This window comes from Aquarana catesbeiana, linkage group LG04 (genome assembly GCF_042186555.1).
Source record: "Aquarana catesbeiana isolate 2022-GZ linkage group LG04, ASM4218655v1, whole genome shotgun sequence".
NCBI classification, from domain to species: Eukaryota; Metazoa; Chordata; class Amphibia; order Anura; family Ranidae; genus Aquarana; species Aquarana catesbeiana.
The window spans coordinates 33,866,277-33,883,405 of record NC_133327.1 but is presented as its reverse complement, the minus strand read 5'-3'; the positions used below and the strand labels follow the sequence as shown (position 1 = coordinate 33,883,405).

The window sequence follows — 17,129 nt, the reverse complement described above, 5'->3', positions numbered from 1 at the left end:
CGGGTTTTTACGCATCCAATTCTCATGTCAGGAGACTGTGACCGGCTCTCCATGGAGCCGGTTCATACATCTTCGGAGCGGCTCCGGTGTGAATTGCACAGAAGTACTGTGTGTCTTCTGGTCTGTTTCAGGTCCGAATTCATTAAAAAATTTGGACTGAAATTGGACCTGAAATGGTGAACAGGGAAGAAACAGACCCCTCCTGTGAGCCCTTTCGTGCGGCAATGTGAACCCAGCCTTAAACATTACAGAACAAATTCTGGACAAAGGAGACCTTTCATAGACTTATGGAGCCCTTAGTGGTGAAGTTTTCAATACTGTACATACAGTATCTCACAAAAGTAAGTGCACCCCTCTCATTTTTGTAAATATTTTAGTCTGTCTTTTCATATGACAACACTGAAGAAATGACACTTTGCTACAATGTAAAGTAGTGAGTGTACAGCTTGAATAACAGTGTAAATTTGCTGTCCCCTCAAAATAACTCAACACACAGCCATTAATGTCTAAACCCCTTGCAACAAAAGTGAGTACACCCCTAAGTGAAAATGTCCAAATTGGGCCCAAAATAGCCATTTTCCTGCCCCGATGTCATGTGACTCGTTAGTGTTATAAGGTCTCAGGTGTGAATGAGAAGCAGGCGAGTTAAAATTGGTGTTATCGCTCTCACTCTCTCATACTGGTCACTGGAAGTTCAACATGGCACCTCATTGCAAAGAACTTTCTGGGGATCTGAAAAAAAAAAGAATTGTTGCTCTACATAAAGATGGCCTAGGCTATAATAAGATTGCCAAGACCCTGAAACTGAGCTGCAGCACGGTGGCCAAGACCATACAGAGGTTTAACAGGGCAGGTTCTACTCAAAACAGGCCTTGCCCAAAGAAGTTGAGTGCGTCATATTCAGAGGTTGTCTTTGGGAAATAGATGTATGAGTGCTGCCAGCATTGCTGCAGAGGTTGAGGGGGTGGCGGGTCAGCCTGTCAGTGCACAGACCATACGCCTCACACTGCATCAAATTGGTCTGCATGGCTGTCATCCCAGAAGGAAGCCTCTTATAAAGATGATGCACAAGAAAGACCGCAAACAGTTTGCTGAAGACAAGCAGACTAAGGACATGGATTACTGGAACCATGACCTGCAGTCTGATGAGACCAAGATAAACGTATTTGGTTCAGATGGTGTCAAGCTTGTGTGGCAACAACCAGGTGAGGAGTACAAAGACAAGTGTGTCTTGCCTACAGTCAAGCATGGTGGTGGGAGTGTCATGGTCTGGGGCTGCATGAGTGCTGCCGGCACTGGGGAGCTACAGTTCATTGAGGGAACCATGAATACCAACATGTACTGTGACATACTGAAGCAGAACATGATCCCCTCCCTTCAGAGACTGGGCCGCAGGGCAGTATTCCAACATAACGACCCCAAACACACCTCCAAGACGACCACTGCCTTGCTAAAGAAGCTGAGAGTAAAGGTGATGGACTGGCCAAGCATGTCTCCAGATCTAAACTCTATTGAGCATCTGTGGGGCATCCTCAAACGGAAGGTGGAGGAGCACAAGGTCTCTAACATCCACCAGCTCCATGATGTCGTCATGGAGGAGGGGAAGAGAACTCCAGTGACAACCTGTGAAGCTCTGGTGAACTCCATGCCCAAGAGGGTTAAGGCAGTGCTGGAAAATAATGGTGGCCACACAAAATATTGACACTTTGGGCCCAATTTGGACATTTTCACTTAGGGGTGTACTCACTTTTGTTGCCAGCGGTTTAGACATTAATGGCTGTGTGTTGAGTTATTTTGAGAGAACAGCAAATTTACACTGTTATACAAGCTGTACACTCACTACTTTACATTGTAGCAAAGTGTCATTTCTTCAGTGTTGTCACATGAAAAGATATAATAAAATATTTACAAAAATGTGAGGGGTGTACTCACTTTTGTGAGATACTGTATGCCCCCTTCTCAGCTGTACAATGTAATGACAGTGAGCTGCAGTCATTCATAAAACCCCCTCCATTGGCTGTATTTTTATTGTACTTATTCTTTACAAAATCATTAGGATGGTCACTTGAAGTCTCAGGGTTCTCTTTGCCTATTCTCTGGGATGGAAGATTCTCAAAGAGGCAGAGAGCGCTCTCTGCTCCATTTCACAATGAATGCAAATGATGGTGATACCCCTTCAGGGCTCATGACTCCCTGCACTCACTGTATGTCCTAAGTCTTCCAGATTGAGTGATGCCGAGTGTCATTCAACATGGAAGACTGAGAATATCTTGTGACAGAAAAGAGGTGCTGCAGGGGAACAGCTACAAATTAAAAAGGAGTATAGCCGCCTGAGCTGCTATTTTTTTTTTTTGCAAACCGGATTACAGACATTTTTAGGCAAATAAAATAAGCCCAGAATAAGACTGCATGCACACAGTCATACAGCATGGAGAGCCTGCGTACTGATATTCCCAGGGTCCACATACAGTGCTGTGAAAAAGTATTTGCCCCTTCCTGATTTTTTTGCATATTTGTCACACTTAAATGATTCGGACCATCAAACTAATTTTAATATCACACGAACATAACCCAAATAAATACAAAATGCAGTTTTTAGATCGTTAAATTTATTAAGGGAAAAAAAAGTTGTCCAAACCTGCCTGGCCCTGTGTGAAAAAGTAATTGCCCCCTAAACCTAATAACTTGGCGGCAACAACTGCAATTAAGCATTAGTGATAACTGGCAATGAGTCTTTCACCTTGCTGTGGAGCAATTTTGGCCCACTCTTCTTTGCAATTGTTTTAATTCAACCACATTGGAGGGTTTTCCAGCACAAATGGCTTGTTTAAGGTCATGAGACAGCATCTCAATCAGATTTAATTCCGGACTTTCACTAGGCCACTCCAAAACCTTAATTTTGTTTTGTTTTTTGAGCCATTCAGAGGTGGATTTGCTGGTGTGTTTTGGATAATTGTCCTGCTGCATAACCCAAGCGTGCTTTGGCTTGAGGTCAGGAACTGATGGCCGGACATTCTCCTTCAGGATTTTCTGGTAGAACGCAGAACTCATAGTTCCATTAATTATGGTAAGTCGTCCAGGTCCTGAAGCTGCAAAGCAGCCCCAGACCATCACACTACCACCACAATGTGTGACTGTTGGTATGAAGTCCTTGTTATAAAATGCTGTATTAATTTTTCGCCAGATGTAACGGGATGCACACCTACAAAAAAGTTCAACTTTTTTCCACAGAATATTTGCCCAAAAGTCTTGGGGATAAATGTGAGATGAGCCTTTGTGTTCTTTTTGGTTAGCAGTGGCTTTGGCCTTGGAAGTCTCCCATGGACGCCATTTTGCCCGGTCTTTTTCTTATTGTTGAATCATGAACACTGATCTTACCTGAGGCAAGTGAGGCCTACAGTTCTTTAGATGTTGTTCTGGGTTCTTTATGACCTCCTGGATGAGTTGTTGTTGTGCTCCTGGGGTAATTTTTGCAGGCTGGCCACTCCTGGGACAGTTCACCACCATTCCAAGTTTACTCCATTTGTGGATATTGGCCCTCACCATTGTTCGCTGGAGTCCCAAAGCCTTAGAAATGACTTTGTAACCCTTTCCAGACTGATACATATCAATGACTTTGTTTCTCATCTGCTCTTGAATTTCTTTAGCATGATGTGTTGCTTTTTGAGATCTTTTAGTGTCAGACAGCTTCTATTCAAGTGATTTCTTGATTCAACAGGTCTGGCAGTAATCAGGCCTGGGTGTGGCAAGTGAAATTTAACTCAGCTTCCCAAAAAAATGTGTTTAATCACAGTACAATTTAGCAAGGGGGGAGGGGGGTGCAATTACTTTTTCACATAGAGCCAGGCATGTTTGCGCAGCTTTTTTTACCCTTAATAAATTAAATCATCATTTAAAAACTGCATTTTGTATTTACTCGTGTTATCTTTGTGTACTATTAAAATTTGTTTGATGACCTAAATCATTTAAGTGTGACAAATATGCAAAAAAATAAAAGAGTCATCAAGGGGGCAAATACTTTTTCACAGCACTGTACAGCTGCTCATTAACCTCCTTGACGGTTTTCCCGAGTGTGGCTCGGGGTTACATTTCAGCACCATTAGCGGTAACCCTGAGCCACACTCGGGATTGCATTGCAGGATCCTGGTGCGGTATACTTACCTTGTCCCCAGGATCCTGCGATGTCCCCCGCGCTGTCTGCGGGCTCTGTCCTCCTCCGAAGCCTCTCTGTGCCAGGCTCCGTTCCCTGCAAGCGTCGCAACGCACAGGGGTGGAGCCTGGCGGCAAATTAAAAAGAATGTAAAAATCATAACACATACAGTACTGTAATCTTACAGATTACAGTACTGTATCAAATCATTTCACATCCCTTTTGTCCCCAGTGCTTTGTCCAATGTCCTGCATGCAGTTTTATATTATATAAACTGTTCTTTCTGCCTGGAAACTTGAGATTGTCCATAGCAACCAAAAAGTGTCCCTTTACGTCAAAAGTGGCTTTAGACCAGCTAGAAAACAGCGATAATAAATTAGAACACTTGTAGAATTGAGCGATAGTGAATCGTGTGGAAATTTATTTTATTATTATTATATTCTTTTTTTTTTTTAATTATTTATATTTATTTATTATATTATAATTTATCATTTTGTGTTTCAAATTTGATCATACCCGGGATATCTACTAGACTCTTGGTGGACAGATTTAAGTGTGTTATTGTTAAGAATTACAGGCCTACAATATAAAACGCCAAATTTCCATGCAAAATAATTGTACCGCTTTTTGCACCTAAAATCCGAAATAATCATACCGCCAGGGAGGTTTAGTGCAGTAGAAGAGGCAGCTGTACGCGGTTGTGTGTCAGGGACTGCGTAAAGCACCCGCATGCACACCAACCTATGCTCCGAACACACAGTGGGTTGATTTACAAAAACTGGAGAGTGCAAAATCTGGTGCAGCTGTGCATGGTAGCCAATGAGCTTTTAACCACTTCAATACAGGAGATTTTCACCCCCTTCCTGCCCAGGCCAATTTTCAGTTTTCAGCGCTGTAACACTTTGAATGACAATTGCGCGGTCATGCAACACTGTACCCAAATGAATTTTTATCATTTTTTTCCCCACAAATAGAGCTTTCTTTTGGTGGTATTTGATCACCCCTGCGGTTTTTATTTTTTGCGCTATAAACAAATAAAGAGCGACAAGTTTGAAAAAAACACACAATATTTTTTACGTTTTGCTATAACAAATATCCCAATTTTAAAAAAAAAAAAAATGTCCTCATTTTAGGCCGATATATATTTTTCTACATATTATTGGTAAAAAAAAAAAAAAAAAAATCGCAATAAGCGTATATTGATTGGTTTGCGCAAAAGTTATAGCATCTACAAAATAGGGGATAGTTTTATGGCATTTTTATTATTATTTTATTTTTACTAGTAATGGCGGCCATTTGCGATTTTTATCGTGACTGCAACATTGCGGCAGACACAACAGACACTTTTGACACCATTTTGGGACCATTCACATTTATACAGCGATCAGTGGTATAAAAATGCACTGATTGCTGTATAAATGTCACTGGCAGGGAAGGGGTTAACACTAGGGGGCGATCAAGGAGTTAAATGTGTTACCTAGGGAGTGATTCTAACTGTAGAGGGAGGGGACTCACAAGGGGAGGAGACCGATCGGTGTTCCTCTGTACTGGGAACACAGATCGGTCTCCTCTCACCTGACAGGACGTGGATCTGTGTGTTTACACACACAGATCCACGTCCCGGCTCTTTTACCAGGCAATCGCAGGTGCCCGGCGGACATCGCGGCCGCCGGGCAAGCGCATCGGCTCCCGAGTGACGCGGCAGGCGCGTGCCCCCTAGATGGCCGGGAAGCCGAGGACGTCATATGATGCTCGCCCAGGATGGGAGATCCCTCCTGCGGACGTCATATGACTATGGCTGGAATCTGAAGTGGTTAACTTCAGCTTGACAAAAAACCTGGAAGCTGATTGGTTTCTATGCTGAGCCACACCAGATTTTGTAAATCAACCCCAGTGTCAATATGCAGGTTCTGGCAATAGTGAAAGTTTTGTTCTAATGGATCACATTGTAGGTGAAGTGCCTGAATTCATCCCATCTCTAGTCAGAAAGCAGACTCTTTGTGTACGTACTCGGTGCAGGCGCTGACTTGGACGCTGCAATATTGCCGGTGCTCTTCACGGTTTTCAGTAAAAGGTGCTGGCTGGTCGCGACTGGCATCACAGCCCTGCGCTGCTGCTTCTTCCGCTGTTGCTGTTGTTTCAGGGCCTGCACAAGGGACAACCACAGCACCATATAATAAAGGTTTCATTATTTTACATACAGTCATATAAAATAATAATACAGAGGAGGAAAGCTGCTTGGATATAAATCTGACGTGAGCTTTAGCTTGCTGATCTTGCACAATGAAAGCGCGCGCCGCCCCTAGGAACTCAGCCCAACTCCCCAACAATGATTTTATAATAACCTGAGCATACAGACCTCCCCTTCCTCAATCCCACAGTGATCTCGAGAAGTAGAAGGAGCACACCAAGTTTGTCTCTTTTATGAAGTTTCTATTAGCAATGTTTTCCAGTGGTGTCCTGACACTTTGGGGATTTATGGTTGTTTTTTTTTAACATCTAATGGCAGGTTTTATTGGAGAGAACAATGTGGAGCCATAACATTCCAGCTTTACCCTGGACCATCTAAGAAACCTTCCTCGGTGTACCCCTCTGAAATAGGATTCACTTTGTTACACAAGAGTTAACCTGCCCAACTTTAAAGCAGAACTCCAGTCTGCATCAATTTTTATACACTGGCTTAATGGTTAGCAATTCTGCCTTGTAGTAGTGGGGCCTTCGGTTCCAGTCCCATCTAGGACACTGGCTGCATGGAGTTTGCATGTTCTCCTCGTGCCTGCGTGGGTTTCCTCCTGATTCTCCGGTTTCCTCCCACACTCCAAAGACATGCTGGTAAGTTAACTGGCTCCTGTCTAAATTAGCCCTAGTATGTGTCCATATTAATTCATGGGCGATAGGGACCTTAGATAGAGTGTAAGCTCCTTGAGGGCAAGTCCCCACACCTTTTCATGCTGTGCAGCATTTTTTCCCTTATTTTATTCTAACATTTATGTGAAGAGAGGAGGGGTACATCTTCTGCTGTCCTAACACACTTCCTTTGCTAGGGGGATGCTGTTGCTCCTCCATAGATACAGTATAGTGAGCGTTGTCAGCCGAGAACAGAAGTTTCTTTCTACTAGCGGAATCACCAGGTGAAATAAAAGGTAAGAAAGAAAGAAAAGAAAGTACCATATTTAATCGGCGTATAACACGCACCTTCATTTTAGGAGGGAAGTTTCAGGAAAAAAAATCAAATTTTAAATAAAGGACTTTGAAGCAAAATAAGGGTCAGTGCCCATCAATGCAGCCTCACCACTGCCCATCTGCAGCCTGATCAATGCCATCTGCAGCCTCACAATTGCCCATCAATGCAGCTTGATCAATGCCCATCTGCAGCCTCACAATTGCCCATTAATGCAGCTTGATCAATGCCCATCTGCAGCCTCACAATTGCCCATTAATGCAGCTTGATCAATGCCCATCTGCAGCCTCACCATTGCCATGAATGCAGCTTGATCAGTGCCCATCTACAGCCTCACCTCAGATTCCTGCTGCCTCAGAAGGGACAGGGAGGGGGGCAGGATGAGCGCCGTCAGATTACATACAGCAAGAATCTCCTGTTTACTGGGCAGCCTCTTTACTAAGTCCCGCCTCCTGGACCGGCTTCTATGATAGACAGAACACTGGTCCAATGCCAGCCCAGGAGACAGGATTTCCTATTACAGAGGCCGCTGAGTAAACAGGAGATTCTCGCTGTATGTAATCTGATGGTGCTCGTCCCGCCCCCCTCCCCTTTCCCTCCTAAGCAGCCCAAATTGCAGTATCGGCGTATAAAACGCACACACTATTTGCACTCGATTTTCGGGGTGAAAAAGTGCGTGTTATATGCCAATAAATACAGTCATTAATGCCGAAAACACACTGGTAATATGCATTAGGCTTAAAGTGTCTATTAGGGGCACAGGGTGACCAAGAACCCCAGTCGGGCCTGCCTAACCTGACTCCCAGCAGTACAACTCTGTCCCCTACAACAGGGAAACTGCCGCACACACAATGCTGTCATACCAATAAATCATGTTCTAATTATATTTTTGCACTAGATTGGATTACAGAAAAACACAAGCTGCATTAACCTACAATTAATAATGCATTAAAACCAGAATGTAAAATATTTTTTTAAAACCAAGGGTTTCAGTGAGAAAACACAACACTTCTTTACATTATGGAAGTAAAAAGCATTGGATGACTCCAGCACAGTACTCTGCTGCCACCTGCTGTGCAGAAATCAGTATGCATTCTGAAATAGTATACACTATCTACTAGAGCTGCACGATTAATTGATAAGAATCGTTATCACGATTGTTCCCCCCTTGCGATCTTGACAAAGTATTTCCCGATTCTTTCTATGCAGAGAATTCTCTCTGCTCTGCTGAAGCCGACAGCTGTCAAAAGAAAAAAAAAAAAAAACGGGCAGTCTGCCAAGTATCACAACATTCTTTAGCAGTGGAACTTAAGTATAAACATTGTAACAATTTGTCCTTTAGAACAAAAGAATACACTTTGGTGTGTAAATGAGGGAAGTTTAACCACTTAAAGACTAAACCTTTTTCTGACATTTGTTGGTTTCAAGTTAAAATCATTTTTTTTTGCTAGAAAATTACTTAGAACCTCCAAACATTATATATATATATATATATATATATATATATATATATATATATATATATATATATATATATATATATATATATATATAATTTTTTTTTTAGTAGAGACCCTCGATAATAAAATGGTGGTTGTTGCAAAATTTTATGTCACACTGCATTTGTGTGTCGTTCAAATTCAATATAATGGGGAAAAAATTACACTTAAATGAATTAAGTAAAAACTAAACCAGTAAAGTTAGCCCAATTTTTTTTGTAAAATATGAAAGATTTTACGCCGCGAGAATTGTGATTTTTTTAGTCTAAGCAAAAATATTGTGATTCTCATTTTGGCCAGAATTGTGCAGCTCTACTACAAAACATTTAAGGGAAGAGAATAATGGTGTCAGACATAATAAGGTCACTAACAACCAGAATTTCTAGAATCACATACATAGAATATTGAAGACAGGATGTGTAGCATTTTAGCCTTTTTATTTGCTCAATTAATTAAAAAAAAAAGCTGACAACATCTCAACTTCAATGTAGTTGATGATTCCAGCACAGTAATCTGCTGCCACCTGCTGTACAGAAAGTACTATCTATCTATCTATCTATCTATCTATCTATCTATCTATCTATCTATCTATCTATCTATCTATCTATCTATCTATCTATCTAAATATTAGTATATTATATACTATCTACCATTCAGGGGACTTAGAAATAGGCACAGATACCATTAATAATCTATTTTTGCCTGAAAACATTTTATGGAAGAGATCAATAGTGTCAGACATAATAAGGTTACTGGCAATCTGGATTTGTAAGACCACATACATAGAAAGGTGAGGACATGTTGTGTAGCATTTTATCCTTTTCAAGTATCCAATTAATTAAAAATAAAAAAAAAATAACAACACTTTTCGACTTGATTGACCGTGTGAGCAAACTACGCAGCCCTGGGAGCAGTCCTGTAGTTGGTGTATTGTATGACAAATGGATCAGAACAGTCAGACAGACCTAGGTTGGAATGCTATAAAGCCTCCATACTGCATGAGATTTGAGGGTGCAAAAAATTTGTGAAATAAAGTTACAACACTGCAGGAACAATTTGATGTGCGACCACAAATTTGAACAAAAACAATATACAGTAAACACATCCAAGGCTTATACTATCTACTGGTATAACCCAAGTGACATGATCCTAAGGTATACAGTTTGTCTGAACGTTCACATTCAGGAAATATGTCAAACACGCATGCGAAAACATCAGTGTTTACAAAGTATGGCCATATACAGCCATGATCTAAACAGAAAAGTCAGTGCTACTACCCATACACCACATAGATAGCAGAGCTCCCAGGTGCTCGATCCACAGTCGCTGGCTGAGTAGAGTAATGTAGAAAAAATTATCCGCACTCCGGTTGTTGCTCTTAAAATTTCTTCATTTTATTGAATAGCCACAGTGAACAAACGCAGATTGAGTCAGTTGACGTGTTTCAGCCTATAAGGCCTTAGTCATAACCACATTACAGCCATAAAACTTTGAAATAAATAGTTGCTCTAAAGATCACAGGCTCCACCCATTGATTGTCTTAATTGACCGCAGGCAGAATCAGCTGCAATACATATAGGGTGATCCATGTGTATGCCACTCATTTTCACACACCTTGTAGTGATAATATGCACATGTATGTACACACACGTGCATACACTCATGCACGTATAGACATAGGCACAAGAAAGCACACCATAAAATTCAAAAAACATTACATAAAAAAGATGAAAATAACAATCCAGAAAAGAGAAAGGAAAAGAGAGGGAGGAGGCTCTGGGGAGAGGCATTCTTAACCACTTGCCGACCAGCCGCGTCAAAATTGTCGCTGTTTTTTTTGTTTATAGCGCAAAAAATAAAAAAACGCAGAGATGATCGAATACCACCAAAAGAAAGCTCTATTTGTGGGGGGGGGGGGGGGACGTCAATTTTGTTTGGGTGCAGCGCCGCACGACCGCGCAATTGTCAGTTAAAGGGACGCAGTGCCGAACCGCAGGAAACGGCCTGGTCATTGAGCAGCCAAATCTTCCGGGGCTGAAAGCGGTTAATGTAAGTGCAAGTCCAGATCCCACCTCAACCACTGAGGCGATCTAGTTTTTAATCTAAAAATCCACCATGCTTCTCTCCCTATCACCTCCTCTGGGCGAGCGAGACAACCGTTCCCCTGAAGAGAAATGAGGAAAGATCGGCCTGACATTCTCTAAAGTGACGCATTCAAAATATTTCTAGCACTTGGGTTATTTGTGTCACAGTAATGTTCCCCTATACCTGCTTCCTTTATCACTAACCCCTTATTGTCTTTTAACTGCTGTAGAGCCTGTCTCTCTTCCTTAGAGATGTTAGTTTTCCTAGATGTTAAGCTACATTGTTTCAATTGTATCAATTCCCCCTCTATTACAGCCTGTAAAGTACCCTGTTTTCCCGAAAATAAGACCTAGCGTGATGGCTGCAATATAAGCCCTACCCCCAAATAAGCCTTAAAGTTCTTGTAGGTCTTATTTTCAGGGTAGGGCTTATTTTCGGGGAAACAGGGTAGGGCTTATTTGGGGGGTAGGGCTTATATTGTAGCCATCACCGACAATCACGTTAGGTCTTATTTTGGGGGAAACAGGGTATCTATAGTGGAATTTCTTGCATTTACAGGGTATAAAAACTTGTGCCCATATTGTGATGTACTACATGAAACTCCATAGGAGCCCGTATGTGATATACTACATGAAACTCCATAGGAGCCCGTATGTGATATACTACATGAAACTCCATAGGAGCCCGTATGTGATATACTACATGAAACTCCATAGGAGCCCGTATGTGATATACTACATGAAACTCCATAGGAGCCCGTATGTGATATACTACATGAAACTCCATAGGAGCCCGTATGTGATATACTACATGAAACTCCATAGGAGCCCGTATGTGATATACTACATGAAACTCCATAGGAGCCCGTATGTGATATACTACATGAAACTCCATAGGAGCCCGTATGTGATATACTACATGAAACTCCATAGGAGCCCGTATGTGATATACTACATGAAACTCCATAGGGGCCTGTATGCGATTCAGAGTACAGCTGTTCTAAAGTTAATGATGCAGATAAGTCCTGAAACATAAAGGAGGAAACATGCGGACAAACATCTTGATCTACAGTTGATTGGTTTTGGTCAGATTCACTCACCATCTCTGATATCAGTGGGTCATCCACCTGTTCATCCGTTCCCTGTTGGAAATGTTTCCGCAGCAGGAGGTTCCTGACAACCCTATTGGTGTCCAAAATGGTGTTGAAAATATCAAAATGATAGGTGGGTGAAAAAGATAGACCCCCCCCCCGTGACAACAGAGATAATTAAGAATCAGTTAAAACCTCATCCGTTAAATGAACTCCTGAAGTGATGGTAGATAATTAGCTACTTATTTTCTTCTCCTCTGTGGATATCGCCGTCCTCCGTCTTCTCCCCCCTCGCCTTTTCTTGCAGTGTCCTGTTTTCTGGTTGTTTGTTTTTTCTTTGGGTGCTGATAATATGTTGCTGACATGGCGTTTTTTGACCCCTCTGAGTTAACCATTCCACCGGAAAAAACCTTGTCTAAATTAAGAAATTTTAAGAGCAACAACCGGAGTGCGGATCATTTTTTCCACATATACAGCCATGCCCTTAAATGGCCGGTTGTAGATGGCAAGTGCAGTACCAGGAAATGTATGCTGGGCATAAAAAAATGAATATACTTGCCCCAGTTCGTGATCCTTTACAGTAATTGTAAACTTCTGTAATTAAAAATGAACAATGTATATTCTCCTATAGTGTGTACTTGCCTCAATTCAAAGCACTGACTGTGATTTCCATCTTCTCTCTCTTCCCTCTGCTATCTGCACAAGTCACTACTGATGGGTCATCCTGACACCACGGAATCCGGTGAGACGGCCTTGTAGTAGATGATTTATAGGTGATTTACCTGTGCATGTTTCCCTATGAGAATGTGTAGAGGGGGGGAGGGTGTCCTTTCCCTCTACTCAGGTCTCAAATTACGCTCAGCTCCTATGCTGTGAAATGTGGGATGTCAGATCCCCGCCCCCTGCCTGCTGAATCTGAGAAAAAAAACTTTGATCTGTGTGTCTTAGAAGGCTGAAGATAAACAGGTACAACTTATGTAGGAGGATCTCTGTGTATCACCGGAGGTTAGTGGGCAAATGTAGGGTTTTATAACCACTTAACCACTAAAATTTCGTTAGCTGTGTTGTTATCCATATTTATTGGTGGTTTATATTTTTTTTATACCATATGTTTTATATACCACTCAACAAATCTCTACAGAACGGCCTGACCGCTGTCCTATTTATCCTTATATCTATCCGTGGACCCGACACAGCTGAGAGAGTTTATCCATCTGCTTTGTATGCCCCTATCTTGCTACTGACACATGGCCTTTGGCCTCTGGCTGGAATTTAAGGTAGAGTTGATACTCTGCTTTTTCTGTGATACCTATATGTATATATCCCTAGAGACTAGTATTGTTACTCACATGGATTGGGATATATATATATATATATATATATATATATATATATATACAGTGGGGACGGAAAGTATTCAGACCCCCTTAAATTTTTCACTCTTTGTTATATTGCAGCCATTTACTAAAATCATTTAAGTTCATTTTTTTTCCTCATTAATGTACACACAGCACCCCATATTGACAGAAAAACACAGAATTGTTGACATTTTTGAGGATTTATTAAAAAAGAAAAACTGAAATATCACATGGTCCTAAGTATTCAGACCCTTTGCTGTGACACTCATATATTTAACTCAGGTGCTGTCCATTTCTTCTGATCATCCTTGAGATGGTTCTACACCTTCATTTGAGTCCAGCTGTGTTTGATTATATTGATTGGACTTGATTAGGAAAGCCACACACCTGTCTATAAAAGACCTTACAACTCACAGTGCATGTCAGAGCAAATGAGAATCAGGAGGTCAAAGGAACTGCCTGAAGAGCTCAGAGACAGAATTGTGGCAAAGCACAGATCTGGCCAAGGTTATAAAAAAATTTCTGCTGCACTTAAGGTTCCTAAGAGCACAGTGGCCTCCATAATCCTTAAATGGAAGATGTTTGGGACGACTAGAACCCTTCCTAGAGCTGGCTGTCCGGCCAAACTGAGCTATTGGGGGAGAAGAGCCTTGGTCAGAGAGGTAAAGAAGAACCCAAAGATCACTGTGGCTGAGCTCCAGAGATGCAGTCGGGAGATGGGAGAAAGTTGCAGAAAGTCAACCATCACTGCAGCCCTCCACCAGTCGGGGCTTTATGGCAGAGTGGCCCGACGGAAGCCTCTCCTCAGTGCAAGACACATGACAGCCTGCATGGAGTTTGCTAAAAAACACCTGAAGGACTCCAAGATGGTGAGAAATAAGATTCTCTGGTCTGATGAGACCAAGATAGAACTTTTTGGCCTTAATTCTAAGCGGTATGTGTGGAGACAACCAGGCACTGCTCATCACCTGTCCAATACAGTCCCAACAGTGAAGCGTGGTGGTGGCAGCATCATGTTGTGGGGGTGTTTTTCAGCTGCAGGGACAGGACGACTGGTTGCAATCGAGGGAAAGATGAATGCGGCCAAGTACAGGGATATCCTGGATGAAAACCTTCTCCAGAGTGCTCAGGACCTCAGACTGGGCCGAAGGTTTACCCTCCAACAAGACAATGACCCTAAGCACACAGCTAAAATAACGAAGGAGTGGCTTCACAACAACTCCGTGACCATAGGTGTGCGTAGCCTATTGCATTAGGGTGTGCACCCCAAAACTCAAACACACGTGTGTGTATGGGTATGGTGGCAGAAGAACGAAGGGACACTTCTCAATTCAATGTAAGTGGCAGCCCTGACCCCTGCAGCCAGAACTATGAAAGCACTATCGAATTCTGTGGCTCTGAGCTGCTGTATCCCTCCACAAATTAAAGGAAAAGTCCCCTGTCTTACATATACCACACTGATTATTTTGGACAAGGTATTAAAAAAATCTTTAGACACTCAAACATGGACTGTGAATTTGGGGGTGCTGAAAGAGAACCTGCACACAGAACCATATGCTTATGGGCACCAGTGATTAGGGTGTGCCCAGGCACACCTGGCACACCCCCTGCGCACGCCTATGTCCGTGAATGTTCTTGAATGGCCCAGCCAGAGCCCTGACTTAAACCTAATTGAGCATCTCTGGAGAGACCTAAAAATGGCTGTCCACCAACATTTACTGTACCATCCAACCTGACAGAACTGGAGAGGATCCCCAAATCCAGGTGTGAAAAACTTGTTGCATCTTTCCCAAAAAGACTCATGGCTGTATTAGATCAAAAGGGTGCTTCTACTAAATACTGAGCAAAGGGTCTGAATACTTAGGACCATGTGATATTTCAGTTTTTCTTTTTTAATAAATCTGCAAAATATCAACAATTCTGTGTTTTTCTGTCAATATGGGGTGCTGTGTGTACATTAATGAGGAAAAAAATGAAATTAAATGATTTTAGCAAATTGCTGAAATATAACAAAGAGTGAAAAATTTAAGGGGGTCTGAATACTTTCCGTCCCCACTGTATTTGTATATTGAAATCATATCCCCTCTCAAGCGTCTCTTCTCCAGAGAGAATAAGTTCAGTGCTCGCAATCTTTCCTCATAACTAAGATCCTCCAGACCCTTTATTAGCTTTGTTGCCCTTCTTTGTACTCGCTCCATTTCCAGTACATCCTTCCTGAGGACTGGTGCTCAGAACTGGACAGCATACTCCAGGTGAGGCCAGACCAGAGTCTTGTAGAGCGGGAGAATTATCGTTTTATCTCTGGAGTTGATCCCCTTTTTAATGCCAATATTCTGTTTGCTTTGCTTGCAGCAGCTTGGCGTTGCATGCCATTGCTGAGCCTATCATCTACTAGGACCCCCAGGTCCCTTTCCATCCTAGATTCCCCCAGAGGTTCTCCCCCCAGTGTATAGATTGCATTCATATTTTTGCCACCCAAATGCATTATTTTACATTTCTCCACATTAAACCTCATTTGCCATGTAGTTGCCCACCCCATTCATTTCTTCAGATCTACTTGCAAGGTTTACACGTCCTGCGGAGAAGTTATTGCCCTGCTTAGCTTAGTATCGTCTGCAAATAAAGAGATTGAACTGTTTACCCCATCCTCCAGGTCGTTTATGAACAAATTAAATAGGATTGGTCCCAGCACAGAACCCTTGGGGACCCCACTACCCACCCCTGACCATTCCAAGTACTCCCCCATTTATCACCACCCTCTGAACTCGCCCTTGTAGCCAGTTTTCAATCCATGTACTCACCCTATGGTCCATGCCAACGGACCTTACTTTGTACAGTAAACGTTTATGGGGAACTGTGTCAAATGCTTTTGCAAAATCCAGATACACCACGTCTACAGGCCTTCCTTTATCTAGATGGCAACTCACCTCCTCATAGAAGGTTAGTAGATTGATTTGGCAAGAACGATTCTTCATGAATCCATGCTGATTACTGCTAATGATACCGTTTTCATTACTAAAATCTTGTATATAGCCCCTTATCATTCTCTCCAAGAGCTTGCATACTACTGATGTTAGGCTAACTGGTCTGTAATTCCCAGGGATGTATTTTGGCCCTTTTTTATAAATATTGGTGCTACACTGGCTTTTCTCCAATCAGCTGGTACCATTCCAGTCAGTAGACTGTCAGTAAAAATTAGGAACAATGGTCTGGCAATTACTTGACTAAGTTCCCTAAAGACCCTCTCGGGTGCAAGCCATCTGGTCCCGGTGACTTATTAATGTCAAGTTTTTCAAGTATATTTCTAATTCTGTCCTCTGTAAGCCATGAGGATGCTTCCTGTGATGTGTCAGGAGGATAAACACTGCAGTTTTGGTTACTGAAGCCCCCTGATTCTCACGTGAAGTAATTTCTCAGCAAAATAAAGCATGGAGACATGAATGGATGGGGAGTTTGCTTTGAACATTAAAAATTAATTAAATAGCATTTTTGAATTGTGATGCTGAGATGCAGTGAAGATCCACTTTAATTATGTGCTTGCAAAAAATCCTTATGTAATTCTCACCCTCTGCTAGTCTGCTTGCAGCAAAATGAGGGCTACCAGACATTTACATGAGTCTCCTGAGCCACTGGCTGCAGACAACTGAACCCTTTCATTGAAAGGCCCCATGTATACAGTAACCTAGCTGCTACAGACAACAGAAGACTGTATGTCTGTCTTGCACTCTACACTAAAAGAAGTTTCTGTAGATACATGTGACGAGAC

At 42.1% G+C, this 17,129-nt stretch overlaps 1 protein-coding gene across 2 annotated transcripts in view; it reads right to left on the bottom strand.

Annotated features, from left to right (window-relative positions):
• ASXL2 (ASXL transcriptional regulator 2) overlaps positions 1-17,129 on the bottom strand; it is a 151,162-nt gene that overhangs the window by 45,488 nt on the left and 88,545 nt on the right. For both annotated transcript variants that reach the window (XM_073624982.1, XM_073624985.1), the window contains one exon: positions 6,161-6,296. In XM_073624982.1, the coding sequence (XP_073481083.1) occupies positions 6,161-6,296 (136 nt within the window). The remainder of the gene's footprint in view (positions 1-6,160; positions 6,297-17,129) is intronic.